This window comes from Mastigoproctus giganteus, chromosome 4, assembly GCF_048544385.1.
Source record: "Mastigoproctus giganteus isolate SK-2022 chromosome 4, ASM4854438v1, whole genome shotgun sequence".
NCBI lineage: Eukaryota > Metazoa > Arthropoda > Arachnida > Uropygi > Thelyphonidae > Mastigoproctus > Mastigoproctus giganteus.
Genome location: NC_143578.1, coordinates 10,576,236 through 10,596,194, shown reverse-complemented (window position 1 = coordinate 10,596,194; position 19,959 = coordinate 10,576,236). Strand labels below are relative to the sequence as shown.

General features: G+C 38.3%; 1 protein-coding gene across 1 annotated transcript in view; it reads left to right on the top strand.

Moving 5' to 3' along the window:
* hdm (meiosis specific with OB domains hold'em) overlaps window positions 1-19,959 on the top strand; it is a 62,549-nt gene that overhangs the window by 29,746 nt on the left and 12,844 nt on the right. Inside the window, exons 7-10 of the mRNA XM_090371298.1 lie at window positions 5,330-5,425; window positions 12,617-12,709; window positions 17,167-17,317; window positions 18,143-18,335. Coding sequence (XP_090227424.1) covers window positions 5,330-5,425; window positions 12,617-12,709; window positions 17,167-17,317; window positions 18,143-18,335 — 533 coding nt within the window. The remainder of the gene's footprint in view (window positions 1-5,329; window positions 5,426-12,616; window positions 12,710-17,166; window positions 17,318-18,142; window positions 18,336-19,959) is intronic.

Genomic DNA, 19,959 nt, shown 5'->3' with positions numbered 1-19,959 from the left:
TCCCTGTACAGTTCCTTATTATACTCATCAGAGTCATTAGGCCTATAGCACACTCCTACTCTCAATTTTGATCTCCCAATGCTTATGTCACACCAAACTGACTCAACACTGCACTGTCCAGCGATGTCGACTGGCTTCACTTCCTTGGTTTTTATGTGTTTCTTAACTAATAGCATAACCCCTCCCCCCTTCCTATCCTGTCTATCCTTTCTGTAGACGTTGTACTCCCCAAATTGCAGTTCTGCATCCCTTATATCTGTGTGACACCACGTCTCTGATATCCCAACAATATCTGCCTTTGATGTTTTGAGCAATACCTCAAATTCATCGCAAGAACTTTGATGTTACCGCAAGAACTTATCAACAATATTGTTCTAAGTATGGACAGGCGGTGCAAAGCCTGCATCAACATTAGAGGTGGCCATATCTCCTACTGAGGACCACCTCTTCTCTTTGTTCCATCTTTAGCAGTGATGCATCTGTATCATGACAGCCAATGCTATGTTGCCATTTTCCAATAAAGTCCCTCTGTACCGTTTTGTTTCTGTTGTTAGCATTAGCATTAGCATTAGCATTAGTAGAGGCATTTGATGCAAGAAAGCAAGCTTATGCAGCATCAGCCAAAAAAAAAAAAAAAAAAAAAAAACCACTTCCACTTCACCCCTCTGTTCGTTCAAAATACCTGTCCAGCTGAGCCTTAAACTTATTTAGGCTATCAACCTCCACCACAAGGGATGGAAGTCTGTTCCACCAACCAACCACGCGCTGGCTAAAGGCAAATTTCCGCACGTCTATCCTACATCTGTCTTTCCTCAATTTGAATTTATGCCCTCTCAGGTGATTTTTCTGAGCTAGAGGAAGAATCCCATCAGCATTGAGCATGCTTAAACCATTCAAGGCTTTATACACCTCTATCAGATCACCTCGCTGGTGCCTAGTCTCCAGACACTGTAATTTGCAAAACTTAAGCCTTTCTTCGTAAGAGCACCCCTTTGTTCCATTCATTAATCTTGTTGCCCTTCTCTGTACTCGTTCCAGCAGCTCTACATCCTTCTTGAAATGAGGCCTCCAGACCTGTATACAGTACTCTAGGTGTGGCCTGACCATCGCCTTATACAATGGAATAATCACCTCCTTATCCCTGCTGGAAAAATTCCTGTATATCATTGACAATACTCCATGAGCTACTCTTGCAGCCCATCTGCACTGCTCAGAGAACTTCATATCTGCCTGCACAACCACCCCCAAGTCCCTTTCATTCTCTACCACTGTCAGTGTTGTACCACAGAGTTGATACGTTGCTCTGGGGTTGCTGTTTCCCATGTGTAGTACTTTACATTTGTCAATGTTAAACTTCATTTGCCACCTCTCAGCCCATCTGCTCAACCTTTCCAGATCCTGTTGCAGCAGCATAGTGTCAGTAGTGTCCTTGACAACCCTGCCAACCTTTGTATCGTCTGCAAACTTGGACATTAAGCCCGATATACCATCATCGATATCATTTATAAATACAGAAAACAATAATGGACCCAACACTGAGCCCTGAGGGACTCCACTAATAACATCAGTCCACGATGAGCAGTGTCCATTGATTACCACTCTCTGTCTTCTCCCCCTCAACCACCCCTTTATCCATAGCAGCAATTTGCCTCCAATGTCACACTGTTCCAATTTGTGTAGCAGTCTTCCATGTGCAACAGTATCAAAAGCCTTTCTAAGATCCAAGTATATAATATCAAAGTTATTCCCTGCATCCAGTTCTTTTGTGACTGCATCATAGTATCCAATCAAGTTGGTCAGGCAAGACTTCCCCTTAACAAAACCATGCTGTGTCTGAGCTATAACTGAAGTCTTGTCTAAATGATCCTGCAGTGCTTCTTTAACCAGTGCCTCCATTAATTTTCCTGGAACAGAAGTTAAGCTCACAGGTCTATAATTACTTGTGTCAGCCTTTGATCCTCCTTTGTGAATTGGGGTCACATTTGCACATTTCCAGTCTATGGGTACCTCCCCTGAGTCCAAGGAAGCTCTCATAATTATGGCTAAGGGTTTGCTTACTTCCTTTGCTGCCTCCTTTAATATAACTGGATAGATCCCATCCACCCCGGGTGCCTTTCTTGTGTTTATCTTCAACAGTTTCTCCTCCACTTTACTCCCAGTTATTTCAAGATTCTGTAGCTTACTGCTAGAGTTGAATACACCTCTGGCATTCCCCTCGCTGAATAACTCCTCATGTGTGAATGTCGATGCAAAATATTCATTTAGTTTGTTAGCTACCCGAGCAGGGTCATCAACAGTTGACCCATCGATCTCAAGTGGACCAGCCGACCGGGCTAGCCGAGTGGGTAAAGTACCTGCCCGGCAACCCAAAGGTCGCGGGTTCGATTCCCGCCTCGGGCTTGGATCAAAGTACTGCAAAAACCTTGGGAGGTGCAATATGGCCACAGAAGCCGATGCGCCAACAACTACCAAAATCAAATCAAATCAATCAAGTGGACCAATCTGATTCATCCCCTTCCTTCTAGAGTTTACATAAGTAAAGAACTCTTTGCTGTTTTTCTTTGCATCCCTTGCCAAGGATTTCTCGTAATCTGCCTTCGCCTGCCTAACCTCCTTTGTAACTTGGTTGCATATCAACTTGTATCTATCATAGGCTTCTGTGTCATGTGTTAATTTGTATGTATCCCATGCATTTTTCTTCTCTGCCATATGCCTCATTAGTTCATCTGACATCCATTTTGGCCTAAACCTTGAACAATATTTCTTAGTTGGTATGTAAAGCCTAGTAGCTTCCAAGATAACTTCTTTGAATGCTTCCCATTTTGAATTTGCTGTTGGTAACATCATCAGTTGGCCCCACTGTATAGAATTTAAATACTGTCTCAGTCCATCGTAGTCGCCTTTACGGAAGCAATAACCCTTCCCTTTACCCCTAATGGTAGTTACCTCTTTGAGTAAATCAAACTTCAGCACACTGTGATCACTGCCACCTAGTGGTTCATTTATCTGCAGATTCTTAATGCATGAAGAATCACTGCTGATAATCAAATCAAGAGTATTACTCCCTCTAGTTGCCTCCCGAACATGCTGATGTAGAAAACAATCATCCAACAAATCCACAAAAGCCCTGCTAGTGTGTGAGTAACCAGCCCCCAAAATCCAGTCAATATCTGGGAAATTAAAATCTCCCATTATAAGACACTCTGATTTACTGGCCCACTCTATTTCCCTGTACAGTTCCTTATTATACTCATCAGAGTCATTAGGCCTATAGCACACTCCTACTCTCAATTTTGATCTCCCAATGTTTATGTCACACCAAACTGACTCCACACTGCACTGTCCAGCGATGTCGACTGGCTTCACTTCCTTGGTTTTTATGTGTTTCTTAACTAATAGCATAACACCTCCCCCCTTCCTATCCTGTCTATCCTTTCTGTAGACGTTGTACTCCCCAAATTGCAGTTCCGCATCCCTTATATCTGTGTGACACCACGTCTCTGATATCCCAACAATATCTGCCTTCGATGTTTTGAGCAATACCTCAAATTCATCAAATTTATTTACTAAACTCCTAGCATTGGTGTACACGCAAGTATACCTGCACCTGTTTCTATTCTTAGCTACCCTAATACAACCCATGTGTTTACTTGTGCCGCAATGGCTCCCAGCAGTCTCTGAAATACCATGCATCTTGTTTTTCAGGCTTCTGCTCATTCTAATAGAAGCAGTGCAAGAATCTCTTTCACCTCTGCCAGTGGCTACTGTCAATCTATTGGTCTTTGTCTCCCCCCAAGCTAGCAGTTTTCCGACCTAACACTGCCTCGATAGCATCAGCAAATATTCTTGCACCCTTTCTATTTAAGTGTATCCCATCCCTGTAGAAGCAATCTCTCCTGTTAACAAGTAAAAAGTAAAGTGCAGCCATTATCAACCCACTGCAGGGTGGAAGCCTCCTCAACAATTCATGCTGAGGGAAATGGACCATAATCTGCCACGCTGGTCCAGTGCGGGTTGGCAGATCGACCGTATTCAGCAGGCAGGGGCTTGAACCCCGGTCTACTCAAAGAGCGTGTGCTACTGCACTCCCGCTCCTGCCCACTCGGCTACGGAGGCCGTCGATTATCTTTTTACTTTACCCAGGCTCGAACCCAAGTCATTGCTACTGATGGTCCAGTGCTTATCCCCACATGTTGTGTCAGTATTGTTTCCTTCATCATTTCTGTACCTCATGAGGTTCCTTTTGTATGCTTTTCCCATATCCAGGCCACTCCTATGAGAAGCTACAGGTGAAAACCTGATTGGTCCTTAAGTTTTACACACCAGTGTACATAACGTAACATAACATCGGCTGGTTAGTATTAGTAGTGGCAAATGATGCAAAAAAAATAAAAAAAACAAGCTTATACAGCATCGGCAAAAAAAAAAACAAAAAAAAAACAAGAGGCCAACACTACCCATATCACCTACTCTAAAAGGTCATTGTAGTTATTCATTGAATTTACTCTAAACTATCCAGTTTGGATACTGCTGTTCCAAACTGCTTTAGATATTTCTCTGTGTGGCACTGTCATTGTTGTAACTCATTTAATATATTGAAAGAATGAATTGTAGAATGGTGAGAGCAATACAATTTATATTGATTTATAAATTAATATAAATTATATTACTATAAAATTATAAATAATCTGGAGGCATATGTGCAGGGTCTTTGAGACTACACAATTTCAGCAATGTCGTGCTCTTCATTTACTCAGTCCACAGAGATGACATTTCCAAAACCTTTCAACAAGTGGTTTTCTTTGATTACTTCACTGAAAATTTTAGAAATCTCTGGTAGTTACTATGTAAACAGGAAAAATGCAGAATCAAATTAAGACTGGTCTTGATAATTATATGCACATGATGAAAAACAAGAATTTAAAATAATCAGCATCTCTCGCATATAATTGTTACTTTCTCTCACTTTGTGTTATTGAAAAGTCTGGCTGGCATCCACTTGTTCAAGTATGCACATTTTTAGATGTACATTTCATTTGCTGATAGTGAAGATAAATCCTGAATAGGGGAGGTGATAAAAAAAAAAACAACCTTGTCTGAAGTACTGCAGAGGATTTATTTTAAAAAAATAATTAAAAAGCAAACAGTTTTCAATTGTTTATTGCTGATTTTTTTTTTGATTATAAATGGGGTTACTTTTTTTTGAGCAAAGGTGTAATCTTTAAAACACATTGGTATTGACACATGTGTCTCCAGATTGAGTGATTGCTTAAATTAACAAATTTATTTTATTTTATTTGTTTCTCTTATTTTCTTTTTTAAATTTTAGTTATGTATATCAGTGATATCAGAGTTGGATATAATAAATTTTTGAAAGGAATGGCAGCTACATCAGTTAATGCAACAATTTTTACCCCTGATCCAGGTAATGTATATTTTGAGTAATATTGCATTGTATCCAGTCAAATTAGAAACATAAAAAAAAATTGAAAAAATAGTCAAGCTTATTTTCAAAGCAGTATGTATTACTCAGTGTATTATTTAACGCATTATATCTCCACAAAATTCAACAAGTTTTATTGCTTTTTTTGTTATGAAAACCCCAAACACAAAAGGTATTAGAAGCTATAGTACCTAGTATTGTGCATGGGTTGAAGGTTGAGAAGATGAAAGAAAATACTTGTCGACATTTGACTTGAATTTCTGTAGATTGTAATTTTCAGGAAATATATGAAGAAAGGTTGTTCCAGAAAATGGAAGTGAGAACGAGGAAGAAGAAAAGTTGGTTCTGTGAATTTGAAGTTGGACAGTAAAAAGATGCTGACTGGTTGTGGCACGTGTCTGAACTGGTTTTGAAGAGAGAGGGGAGAATTATAGATGCCAATTCAGAAGAACAGTTCCCATGAAAGTATCTACAGAAAACGCCTGCAGCTTTGGTCCTTGAGGTTATCACAGACATTCTCTCAGATATGCCAGACAAGCTGTACTTGCTACCTGGGAGTCTAAAACGCTGATGGAACTGATATTCGGGTGACACTCAAGTCAAGTGGACCCAATTTCGGCGAAGTCCGGACGGTCTGTGACAGCCAAATCCTCTGCTTGCACCTTCACGATGGTGGGACTGTTAGTAATCCTGGGTATAACCTCCATGCACAAGCACATGGTGGGTGACCACCCAGGTGTGAACCAACGTAAGCAGGGGTCGAGGTGTGGCGCCCACACCACATGGAGGAACGCCGCCCCTCTATGTTACCAGGCAGTACTAGGTGGTAGATGACTCTCATCAACCGGTGAAATACCACCACTTTGCTTATTGGAGGCTTGAAGTGGTGGAACCCATGTTTAGTCTCTAGAGCTAAGTTCCGGTCAACCCTTCCCTATCTCTTCCATCATGCAGTATGATTGATGACTTTTGAGGTTATGATGAATGTCGTGGCGAGATCCAATATTCCTTACATTTCGAGGGTACAGCTCTAAAACGGTTTTCGCAGGCCGGCCGCTAGTTAGTACACCGGACCGAACCTATTGGTAACTCTCTAGGAGGCTTCCGGATCAGCTAGTGTATAATCTTGCTACCTCTACTCTGCCAGATAGTGACTGGAGGGAGTCCGAGTAGTGTGTATGCGGGGAGCATTGTCGAGGCCACGTTATGTCAAGGATCTGGATATATTCTTACCACATGTACGCCATATCCAAAAATTTCATTACTTCATACAGCATGTCCCACCCACTTTTTCTTACTATTGAATACACCATGAATTGGCTAACTAATAGAACAAGCTTATCTGCGAAAAGATCTAAACCTCCCAAGGACTTCCTAATTCATTTCACAAATATACGTGGTCTCAATTCTAATCTCAACGATGTCCATTTCCACTTGCAGTCTGCCAAACCACATGTACTTTTTCTGACAGAATCTCAGTTATCGGCTGATTCAACTACTGCTCATCTCAGATGCCCAAATTATTCGCTGTATGATTCCTTTCGCCTCAAAGGTGGTACTTGTGCATATGTCCGTTCTGATATTCCCTGTCAGAGGCTTGGCAATTTGGAATCTCTTCTCTTCGATCTTCTCTGGCTTAAAATCTCTCTACCTCATTGTGTCAAATTCATCTGTTGTCTCTACCATTCTCCCAACTCCACTAATCACTTGGAGCTCTTTGACTTCCTCTCGTTGCAACTTGACTTTCTCCAGTCCAACTTTCCTAACAGTGAGGTAATTTTCCTTGGTGATTTTAATGTTCACAACTCCAGCTGGCTTCCGTTTTCTAGTCACACCGACCCAGCAGGTCGAGATGCTGAGGCTTTTGCAATTACTAATGACCTAGCACAGATTGTTCGTTTACCTACAAGAATACCGGACAATCCGAATCATACAGCCAATACGCTTGATCTTTTTCTCACAAACAACCCTTCTAAGTACACGGTCGAAGTGAGAGGTCCTTTAGGCACTTCAGATCACAACTTGGTGATTGTCTCTTCTCCAATGGAACCTTTATCTCATGGCTATTCCCAACCTCGTGTTGTTTGGCATTACAAGAATGCAAAATGGGATGACCTGCGTGACTTCTTTTCTTCTTTTCCTTGGTCGGATTACTGTTTCAAAACTTCTGATGTCAACGTTTGCTCAGATCGTGTCAGTGAAATTATTCTTGCAGGAATGGAATCCTTTATCCCACACTCCACTTTAAAATCTCATCCTTTATCTAAACCTTGGTTTTCCAATAAATGTGCTAAGGCTGTTCAAGAGAAGAATGTTGCATATCGTAATTGGCTTGTTTCTAATTCTTCAGTTTCATTTTCTGCCTACACCAAAGCTCGCAACAATTGTAAAGCAGTTATTAATCAGTCCAAACTAGAGTTTGAACAGGCTAAGAGTAGAAAACTTGCTTCTTGCCCTAATGGTAGCCGAGCATTCTGGTCTCTTGCCAAAGCTATTGGCCGCAACTTTTGCCCATCTCTGCTTCCACCTCTGTCCAAACCAGATGGTTCTGTTGTCACTTCAGCCAAGGATAAAGCTGACCTGCTAGCATCCCATTTTTCTTCCAGCTCATGTATTAATGATCTTGGTAAAACACCTCCCACCATTCCTAACACGGTCCATTCAATGCCTCCTGTGGTCTTCCGTCAAAAGGATATCAGAAGGATTTTGATGAATCTTGATGCTAAGAAAGCTCCTGGTCCTGATGGTATTTCTCCACTTGTTCTCAAAATCTGTGCTCCTGAACTTACTCCTATTCTTTGCCGCCTTTTTTCACTTTCTTATTCCAAAGGTGTTTTTCCTTCTGCTTGGAAATTTGCTCATATCCAGCCAGTTCCTAAAAAGGGTGACAAATCCCTCCCATCCAATTATCGTCCCATTGCAATTACTTCTACTCTTTCTAAAGTAATGGAGAAATCAATTAACCGCCAACTCTTAAACTACCTAGAAACCTTCCGTCTGATCAACGATCACCAGTATGGATTCCGCCAGTGTCGATCCACTGGTGATATCCTGGCGTATGTTACCCATTTATGGACTACTTCAATGGAAAGGTTCGGTGAAACACAAGTAGTTGCTCTTGACATCTCAAAGGCTTTTGATCGTGTTTGGCATAAAGGTCTTCTAAACAAGATTCCATCTTATGATTTGCCAACTGTTTTTAGTAATTGGTTATCCAGTTTTCTCTCTGATCGCTCACTGAGGGTGATGGTAGATGGCTCTCTGTCTTCTAACTTCTCCACTAATGCCGGTGTCCCCCAAGGTTCAGTTCTTTCCCCCACTCTTTTCCTCTTGTATATCAATGACCTTCTTCCATTGACTGGAAATCCTATCCATAGTTTTGCCGATGATAGCACATTGCATTCAACTTTCCGTTTTGAGAAATCTTGTCCTGCTCAATCAGCTTCAACTTCTCGAAAATCTGCTACCAATTCCTTAAATGCCGATCTTCAGGTAATTCTCCAGTGGGGCAAAGTCAACTTAGTTGATTTCAACCCTTCTAAAACTCAGTCTTGTCTTATATCTCGCAAAAAGGATTCTTCTGCTCCTATGCTTATCTTTAGTGACACTCCAATTTCTAGGCAAAAGGATATATCTCTTTTGGGGATTACCCTGACTTCTAATCTCTCTTGGCACAAGCACATTACAAATATTGCTTCCTCTGCATCTAAAAAACTTGGTTTTCTCTTTCGCTCTCGGCGTTACTTTTCTTCCAAACAGCTGCTCACTCTGTATAAATCGCAAATCCGCCCTGCCATGGAATATTGTTCCCACATTTGGGGTGGTGCCCCCAAAACCTCTCTCAGGCTTCTTGATTCCATTCAGAAGAGGGCAGTTAGGTTAATTAATGACTCATCTCTAACAGAGTCTCTCCACTCGCTTTCTCATAGACGCACTGTTTCTGCTGCTTGCCTCTTTTACAGATACTTCCATGGGCACTGTTCTTCTGAATTGGCTTCTATAATTCCCGCTCTCTCTTTCAAAACAGTCCGAACACGTGCCGCCACCAGCCAACATCCATTTACTGTTCTACTTCAAACTCACAGAACCAACTTTTCATCTTCCTCATTTATTCATTCAACTGCCGTTTTCTGGAACAACCTTCCTTCGTACGTATTTCCTGAAAATTACAATCTACAGAAGTTCAAGTCCAATATCAACAAATATCTTCTTTCGTCTTCTCAACCTCCAACCCAAGCACGGTACTAAGTACTATAGGTTCTAATACCTCTCGTGTTTGGGGTTCACATAAAAAAAAAAAAAAAGCAGAAACAGAATGTCTATGAGACAGAGAGTGGAGAGACTTTATAAGAGATGGGTCATTAATTAACCTAATTGCCATCTTTTGAATGAATCTAGAAGCTTGAGAGAAGTTATGGGGCACTGCCCCAGATGTAGGAACGATATTCCATGATTGAGCAGATTTGAGATTTGTACAGAGTGAGTAGCTTTTTAAAAGAAAAGTAATACCTAGAGCAAAAGAGAGAACAAAGTTTTTTAGATGTAGAGGAAGCAATATCTGTGATGTGCTTATGCCAAGAGAGATTAGAAGTCAGAGTAATTGCTAATATAGATATGTATCTTGTCTAGAAATCTGAGTATCATTGAAGAGTAGCATAGGAGCAGAATCCTTTTTGTGAGGTATAAGACAGGACTGAGTTTAAATTAATTAAGTTATCTTTGCCCCACGGGAGAATTACCTGGAGATCATCATTTTATGCTAATATGAAGAAAGTACTAAAAATTAAATTTAAATTAAGACTTCAGAAGTGGATAGGGATTAATATACACTGTATTAATACTGATAATTCATTCTGCCAATCCACAAAATTGGTCTCTTACTTTTGATTATAGATTAGGCCAAAGACAGAATTTTGTAGAATCTAGAAAAGCTTCCATATTAGTTCATTCGGGTACTGTACAGGATTAAAAAAAAAACTAAACTATTATATTAAGGTCACCTAGAAAGTTACTTTCAACTACCCATGTGTATTGTGTCTGTAAATTGCGTGTGTCCTCTGATCAATTTTCCTGCTTTGCTGGATGAAAAATCCCATTTTTTCTGGGGGCGGGGAGAGAAATCTTGCTATTTATGCCTGAAACTGACTAACTCAGCCACAGAGTGAAAAAAATCCATAAAAACTGTATAGGATTTATGTATGTATTTAACTGTCGAAGGGTGGCACCCGGACATACATCCATCTCCACCAATTTAGCATGTAGGTATAATACCATGTTTTCATAAATGGCCTGTTAGTGTAAGTGTGTGTAATGTGTTGTAAAGTGAAACAGGCTACTCTGCCACCAGGTGATAGTCCATTGGGCAAATACCACCTGGTGCCCATCCCTGGCATGAGGAGTTGAGCCTGGGTCTACTAACCCTGGCGGTACTTATTGCACCTAGATCCTGCACCCACCAGTAAGTGTACAAGACTGGTGGGTGCCAGTAATCCCACTCCTGGGCTGCCCGCACCCAACAGCCAGCAGAAAAAAAAAAAAAAAACATGCTCACCAACTAGGAGAATACTCCTTACTAGTGAGTGCAACAATCCCGTTGAAGAGAAAAAAAAAAAGTTTTTTTCTCTTCCCAAGACAGAATGCCTATCCATCCAGAGGGGGGGGAGAGGTAAAAAAAAAAAAAGGGGACAGGTGTTTACTCAGTATTAGTAACTACAGGTATACGCCTCCATTTATTAAATGTCAACCTGCAAAACCGTTGAAATTCCACAAAATTCCTTTCATTAGACAGACAAATTAATTCAGAACCCCTAATAAAATTAGGTACCAAACTAAATAAGTCTAATCTAAATTCGTCATACAAATTGCATTCATATAAGATATGATCCCATGTTTCCAACCATCCACAAACCCAGTAAGGATCTTCCACTAAACCAAACTGATGCAACTTACTTTTTAAGGAACCATGCCCCGTAATCAAATATGAGCATTCCATACTTGGATAAAACCAGCAATGCAATTTGTTATTAAAATTAAATTCGACACTAGGTATAAATAAATAAGTTACCCTACCAGTACTACTGGAATCCCAACGGTTCTGCCATAATTTAATTGATTTCACCAAAATTTCTTTCTTCTGTTTGCTAATTGCAGAAGAAACTTCATTAGTAATCCCCATAAATGTAATTTGTTTTCCCTTATGTATAAAATAACAAAAAGCTCTATACACGACTGCTAAATCCAAAGGCAATAACCCCCTGCAATCACCTGTAGAGCATTAGTCGAAACGGTCTTACAAACATGCAAAATAGTTAACATTCTTTGGATTGATAATAGCTTTTGTTTAAATTTTACATTGACAGTACGAACGTACCAGATTGATGCAGCATATGCCACAATTGGAATAAAAATGGCTTTATAATTATAGATACAAAATGTGTTTACCTAATCCCCAATCTTTTCTGGTAACCCTAACTGTGTAATTTTTTTATTTTCCTACTTAAATAATTCAAATGTGGTGAAAACAATAACTTATCATCTAAGATAACACCTAAATATATTATCTGGGAAACAAGAGGAATTTGTTTACTGTTTATTAATAATCGAAGTGGTCTGTTGTAGTCTAATTTTCCTTTTAGTAACATCATGACAGTTTTAGTATATGAAATTTTTAGTTTGTTTAATGTAGCCCAATCAGTCAAATCCTGAACAATAACCTCCATTCTACTTTCTTACAAATCATCGGCATAAGCCACTTTATAACAATTAGGGATTGTTCTACTTAAACACTGGTTTAAGACCAGATTCCATAAAATAGGACCCAACACAGATCCCTGTGGACAACCGCGATCAATAACTCTATTAAATGTTAGGATCTTATAATAATCTACCTGTCCATTAAATAACTTTTAATAATTTGATATAGCAAATCAGGACAATTTAATTCTCTTAATGAAAAAAGAACACTTTGATACCAAACAGTATCAAATGCTCCTTTGAAATCTATGAATAATGCTAGCACTTATTTCTCACCAGAATTTACACTAACTGTATAGGATTAGAAAATTTTGCTATTTCAATCTAATAAACTATAATTTTGTTACTCACAAAAAAATTGTCTTTGATTACATTCATGCAAAAGAACAGCCAAAATAAATTCCAATTCTTTTTCTTCAGATACACCAGAGGGTCGTATTTTATGTCAGTATGCTCAGATTGCAAATATTGGCTCAGATAACTTTGACGAAGATGGAGTTGGAGATTTTATAGGTAAATTACACTGAACAGCAATGAAAATTTTTTAAAATAGTAATATGGTGGATGGTGTATTTTTGAATGCTGATTTTGAATATAGTCTGCTTTTTTTTTTTTCGTAGCAAAAGCTTGCAAATTATTTCAGTTTTTACATACTTAAATTTTGCTCTCTCTTTTTATATTAATGGACCTGATATATTTTGGATTCAGGAATTTTCTAGACCTTGCTGCAATTGTCAGTTTATTGCCTACTGAACATGCATGTCAAATATAAAACAAACCTCTGAGACAGGTCAGTTGCAGTTATAAGTGCATGAGTTAATGTTGTTAACATATTGGTACTCTTTTTTATAGTTTTTGCTGTTCAACATGCTTTTAAAATGCCATGTCAGTGCTTTAATTCACCAGATAACTTTTTATTATATGTGCGGTGACCGCACAATTAAATCTCCTACAGACAGTTTAAGAGCCTATTACTTCTGGGGTATCTCCATCCCTTAAAACTTCACACATGAATATAGACACAAAATATTCAGTTTGTCAATAACCTAACAAGATCAGCAATAGTTATGCCATTCATACCCAGTGAACTAACTGGTTCATTTCTTTTCTTCTAGTGGTAACATAAGCAAAGAATTCTTTGTTACTTTTGTTTGTCAAAGAATTATTGTAATCTGCCTTTGCTTCCCACTTAGCATTAGTAGAGGCATACGATGTTATAAAGCAAGCTTATGCAGCATCACCCAAAAAAAACCCCTCCCATTTCATCCCCCATTCATTCCAAATGGCTGTTCAGCTCAGCCTTAAATTTATTTAGGCTATTAGCTTCCACAATCAAGCCTGTTCCACCAATCAACTACCTGCTGCCTCAAGGCAAATTTCCGCACATCTGTTCTACAACTATCGTTACTCAATTTGAAACTGTGCCCCTTCAAGTTCTTAGTCTGAGCAAGACGAAGAATCCCATCAGCATTCAGTTTGCTCAATCCATTCAAGGCCTTATACACCTCAATCAGATCACCTCGCAGTTGCCTACTCTCCAGGTGCTGCAATTTGCAAACCTTAAGCCTTTCCTCGTAAGAGCACCCCCCTTGTTCCCCTCACCAATCTTGTTGCCCTTCTCTGTACTCACTCTAGCAACTTTACATCCTTCCTAAAATGAGGTCTCCAGACCTGTACACAGTACTATAGGTGTGACCTGACCATTGCCTTGTATAACGGGATTATCACCTCCCATCCCTGCTAGCAAAATTCCTATATATCATTGACAAGGCTCCATGACCTGCCCTGGCAGCTTGTCTGCACTGCTCGGCAAACTTTATTTGGCTGCACAATTACCCCCAGTTCCTTTTTACTTTCCACTTCCCCGAGTGTAGTACCGCCCAGTTGGTACGTTTCTTTTCGGTTATTGCTACCCATGTGCAGTACTTTGCATTTGTCAATGTTAAACTCCAGTTGCCACTTCTCAGCCCATTTTACCAACTTATCTAGATCCAGTTGGAGTAGCATACTGTCATTAACAACCCTGCCAACCTTTGTATCATCTGCAAACTTGGACATTAAACCTGATAAACCATCATCAATATCATTGATAATTATGCAAAACAACAATGGGCCAAACACTGAACCCTGGGGAACTCCACTAATAACATTTTTCCATGAAGAGCAGTGTCCATTGATTACCACTCTCTATTGTCTCCAACTCAACCATCCCTTTATCCATTGTAGCAGCTTACCCTCAATGCCATACCTCTCCAATTCTACAGCAGTCATCCATGTGCAACAGTATCAAAAGCTTTCCTGAAATCCAAGTATATGATATCAAAATTATTTCTGGCATTCAATTCCTTTGTGACCACATCATAGTAACCAATCAAATTGGTGAGACAAGACCTCCGTTTGACCAACCCATGCTGTGTCTTAACTATTACTGCAGTCTTGTCTAGATGATCCTGCAATGCTTCTTTAACCAGTGATTCCATTATTTTCCCCGGAACACAAAATTAAACTAACAGGTCTGTAGTTACTTGTGTCACCTTTTGAACCTCCTTTGTGAATTGGTGATACATTTGCACACTTCCAGTCCGTGGGGACCTCCCTTGAGTCCAAGGAAGCTCTCATAATTATAGCTAAGGGTTTGCTTACTTCCTTTGCTGCCTCCTTTAATATAACTGGATAGATCCCTTCCACCCCAGGTGCCTTCCTTACGTTTAACTTTAACAATTTCTCCTCCACTTTGCTCTCAGTTATTACAAAATCACTTAGCTCCCTGTTAGCATTTGATAAACTTCTGGCACCCCCTCATTGAATAACTCCTCATGTGTGAATATAGATGCAAAATACTCATTCAGTTTATCAACTACTTGAGCAGGATCATTGATGGTCAAACCATCTATGTTAAGTGGTCCAATCGGATTCATCCCTTTCCTTCTAGAGTTTACATAAGTAAAAAACTCCTTGCTGTTTTATTTTGCATTCTTTGGCAAAGATTTCTCATAATCTGCCTTCGCCTGCCTAACCTCCTTTGTGACTTGATTATAGACTAGTTTATACTTGCCATAGGCTTCTGTGTTGTCTGATACTTTATATGCATCCCATACATTCTTCTTCTCTGCCACTAGCCTCATTAATTCATCTGACATCCATTTAGGCTTAAACCTTGAACAGTATTTCTTAGTTGGAATGAAAAGCCTAGTAGCCTCCAAAATTAAGTCCCTGAAGGCTTCCAGGGATTCTTCTGAAGTGAATGAACAGTGAATTCTTCTGAAGGTCTCAGAAGAATTTACTGCTGATAACATCATCAGTTGATCCCACTGTACAGAATTTAAAAACTGTCAGACCTCTGTAGCCACCTTTGCAAAAGCCCTTCCCTTTAGCCTTGATGGTAGTTACATCTTTAAATAATTCCCACATCAATACATGTGATCACTGTCACCCAGTGATTCCTTTATCTGCAGATTCTTAATGCATGAAGAATCACTACTGATAATCAGATCAAGAGTATTACTCCCTCTGGTTGCCTCTCGAACATGTTGCTGTAGAAAACAGTCATCCAATAAATCCACAAGTCTTGTTAGTGTGCGAGTGACCAATCCACAAGTTCCAGTCAATATATGGAAAGTTAAAATCTCCCATTATAAGACATTCGGATTTACTGGCACACTATTTCTCTGCACAATTGCTCATTATACTCATCAGATTCATTAGGTCTATAACACACACCTACTCTCATTTTTACTTTGCCAGTGCTTATTTCACACCAAACAGACTCAACACTGCATTGTCCACCAGCATCAATTGGATGCACTTCCTTAAATTTTTGTGTGTTTCTTAAATAACAGCATAACCCCCTCCTCCCTTCCTATTCTGTCTATCCTTCCTATACACATTGTACTCCAAATTCCAACTCTGCACTACCTATATCTGTGTGACACGACATCTCTAATATCCCAACAATATCTACCTTTGATGCCTTGACTAGCACTTGAAGCTCATAAAATTTATTAACTATACTCCTAGCATTGGTGTACATGCAAGTATACATGCACCTTTTCTCGCTCCTAGCCACCCTAACACGGCCCATGTATTTACTTGTTCCACTATGACTCCCAGCAGTCCTGGAAATCTCCATTACCTTGCTTTCCAGTCTGCTGCCCATTCTAATAGAAGCAGTGCAAGAATCACTTTGGCTCTGCCTGCTGCCATTGTTAACCTTTTAGACTTGATAGCAGACTAATTTGTATTTACAGTAGTGCTTGGTGTCCCTTGATAATTTATAATCATCCCATTTTGCTTCTGTGCAACTACTTTCATAAGTTCATCTGACATCCATTTAGGTAATTTCATTTCAATATTGTGAATGGCATAATTTTTATCTTAAAATTTTAAATTTCAATTATTAATTTCATCAGCATGTTTTATCTTAAGCATCTTATATAAGTACTTGTAGAAGAATAAGTGTAGTTTTCCTCAATATGATACATAGAACACTTCTGTATGATACTCTCCAGAAATTAAAACGAATAAAAGATTAACGCAAAATGATTAAAAAATTGTTTTTTTTTTTAATTGTTTTCAATTGATTTTTCTATAATAATTTTGCATTAACCTTTTATTCGTTTTAATTCGTGGAGAGTATCATACATATCATATTGAGGTAAATTTCTCTTATTCTTTTACAAATATTGATAAACACAGAACATATTGAGCATCATAGCTCTGTTATATACTATAAGATGAGTATATAATTTTTGCTTGCTCTGTCTGGGGGGTACAGAGCAAGGGATTGGGGAGCTGTGTCTGAGAAAATGAGTATTTCAAGCTTTTGCTTATAAAAGTCATTGCATAATATAATATGCCGAATACTAAGAATAATGAACTAACGATATTCTTTTATTGTAATGCTTATTATATATGTGCATTAAGCGGAAAATATATTTGATTCTTTTTATTTCTCTCCACTTCCCTTCTAGACATTAACAGTGCATCTGTGTATACTATAGAGCAACTGCAAAAGTTAGTTAATGCAGATATTTTGTCAGGTGATGAAATACAAGGAATTTTGTATGGCTTTCTTACAAAGCTTGATCTTGATGGACACATTCAGATAACTTTACAAAATTGGTATGTATTGCTTTACTTTTGTTAAACAAATACTAAAACTGTATTTGTTTAATATAAATACTGTATTAAATAAATACATTTTAATATTGTAAAAGCTTAAAGGTGAGTAGCTGATAAAAAGAAGAATAAGCCTTTGGTGAGCCTGTTTAATCCTTTCATTTGTGAATTTTCTAAATGTGTGTGGATTCATAGTAGTGAGATTTTCACTACAGTTAGCTCTTTGAACTAGATTTTTTTTTGCAGAATTTTAAACACCAAAACTTATTATCAAAGTGCTTTTAAATATTGATTTGTTTTTATTTTGATCAGACTGCCCAAATTAGGCTGAAATTATTGCTAAAAATCAAATCAGAATTTTTTAAAAATGTGTAAACAAAATTTGAAAAATATTGGGATCGGGGGAGAAACAACTCATTATTTTTTTAGTTCGGTAATATATATATATATATTTCATTACAATTGATGTAATGAGTCTGCTGCTTGAACATTCCCTTATCTGCTTCTAATTGGATGTAGTTTGCACTGAACCATTTTGTGTTAACCTAGTTTTACAAGATCAAATCACAAAAGTGTCAAGCTATCAACGAGAGCATTAACTGCAGCTTGAGTTGACATGAATTTTAAAGCATTATTCCTATAGAGAGTTTGAAGGCTGATTTGTTGGAGTTTGAGAGTAAAGTATGTAATAATAATTTAGAAATGATTGTTTTAGTACAATCTGATATAAGTTAAGTGTTTTTCTGTATTTTCATTTTTGATTCTTCAATTCAATTATTCTGTTACCTTAAGGGTGAGTGTATATATCAGACTTTATCTTATTTTTAGCCCTTATTGTAAGCAGTTACTTCTGTCTACTGATGAGCGATGTACAAATATCAACTGTGAAGTTGCAGTAGGTATTGAAAGCTTGCAACCCAAAAAGAAGTTCCACATGGTTATTTGCTTGAGTGATCACACGGGCACATTTGAAAGATTTGTTTTATCAGGAGATGTAGCACAGAAGCTTCTAAATTGCACTGTAAGTTTATATCATAGCTAAGAGATAAGTATATATATATATATTTTATTGCTATCAATCAATTGCAAACAAATATTATCTGAAGAATATTTTAAATCTAAATTAGTCAGCATCTTCCTCAGGTATCAATTACACTGTGGCTAGAAAACTTATGGGATTCAAGTGATCTAAAAATGCTGTGCCAGTAGTGCATTAATACTGATAGAAACCTCAGGAGGAGCGATTAGACAGGGGGTTGTTAATTTTGCACTTGTCAGTACTGTGTTATTGTAAGATTTTATTATACAGTATGAACTAAAAGCCAAGACAAGTCAAACAATGTTGGCCATGATCATGTTGAATGAACAGCTTTATTAACCTTCCTATTTCATTTAACACAGTAAATTAACTCTACAAAAGCTGCACCTCTAAGTGGAACTTATTCATAACATATATTAGACTGAGCACTTTTTTTAATTACAAAATTATATTTTAGGTTTTTTTTTTAACTATATTTTATTAATAATAGTTTACAAAATATTGAGTCAAAAAAAAAAAAAAAAAAAACAACTAGATAAACCAATAACAAAGAATGTTTCCATGGTGCTCTTTAGAATTTGTTCTTCTATACATTGAACTGAAACACAGACATGTAGTGTATGAAATATGCCACAGCTGCTGACTTGTCTCTCAGACTCATTGCATTTTTTTTTATATATTATTTTTTCAATTGAACTTGCATTTATTCATGATTTGCAAAATACAGAACAAAAAGAATGTTTTTAACCTTAGGGTTATTCACTTGGTAATAATCATAAAAGTTATCACAAAAAAAAAAAAGAAAAAAAAAAAAAAAAAGAAAAAAAAAAAAAAAAAGTTGTGTTCTTCCAAAATCACACGAATGTTGGCAAATTATATCCACACGTGTTGAGAGCGAGAGGAGCAAACATCCCCACTGGGCTGGCCTTATCTTCTGCCAAGGGTCCTAGATCCCAAATCCAGGCCTAGGAATTGGAGCCCCACCACCCTGATCTTGTCATTCTGTTCTTTCTCCATTTGAAAAAAAAATTCTTTCATTTAAAATGCTGCTTTGTCTGGAAGCCGGACACCTACAGAAAGAACTGACTGAATGTTTAAGATTTTAAATGGGTTAAGCAAACTAAATGCTGATGACATATCCTTATTCTTTCTTTGGTAGCACATGCAAGGGGAAAAATTTTAGAGAGAAATAGAAAAAAAAAAAGAAAGTAAAGTGCAGCCATTATCAACCCACTGCAGGATGGAAGCCTCCTTAACAATTCATGCTGAGGGAAACAGACCATAATCTGCCACGCTGGTCCAGTGCGGGTTGGCAGATTGACCGTATTCAGCAGTCAGGGGCTTGAACCTCGGTCTACTCAAAGAGCATATGCTACTGCACTCCCACTCCTGACCACTCGGCTACGGAGGACTTGAGAGAAATAGAATGGGCCAGTAAATCAGAATGTCTTGTAATGGGGGATTTTAACTTTCCAGATATTGACCGGAACTTGTGGGTTGGTCACTCTCACACTAGAGAGACTTTTGTGGACTTATTGGAGGATTGTTTTCTACAGCAACATGTTCGAGGGGCAGCCAGAGGGAGTAATACCATTGATCTGATTAT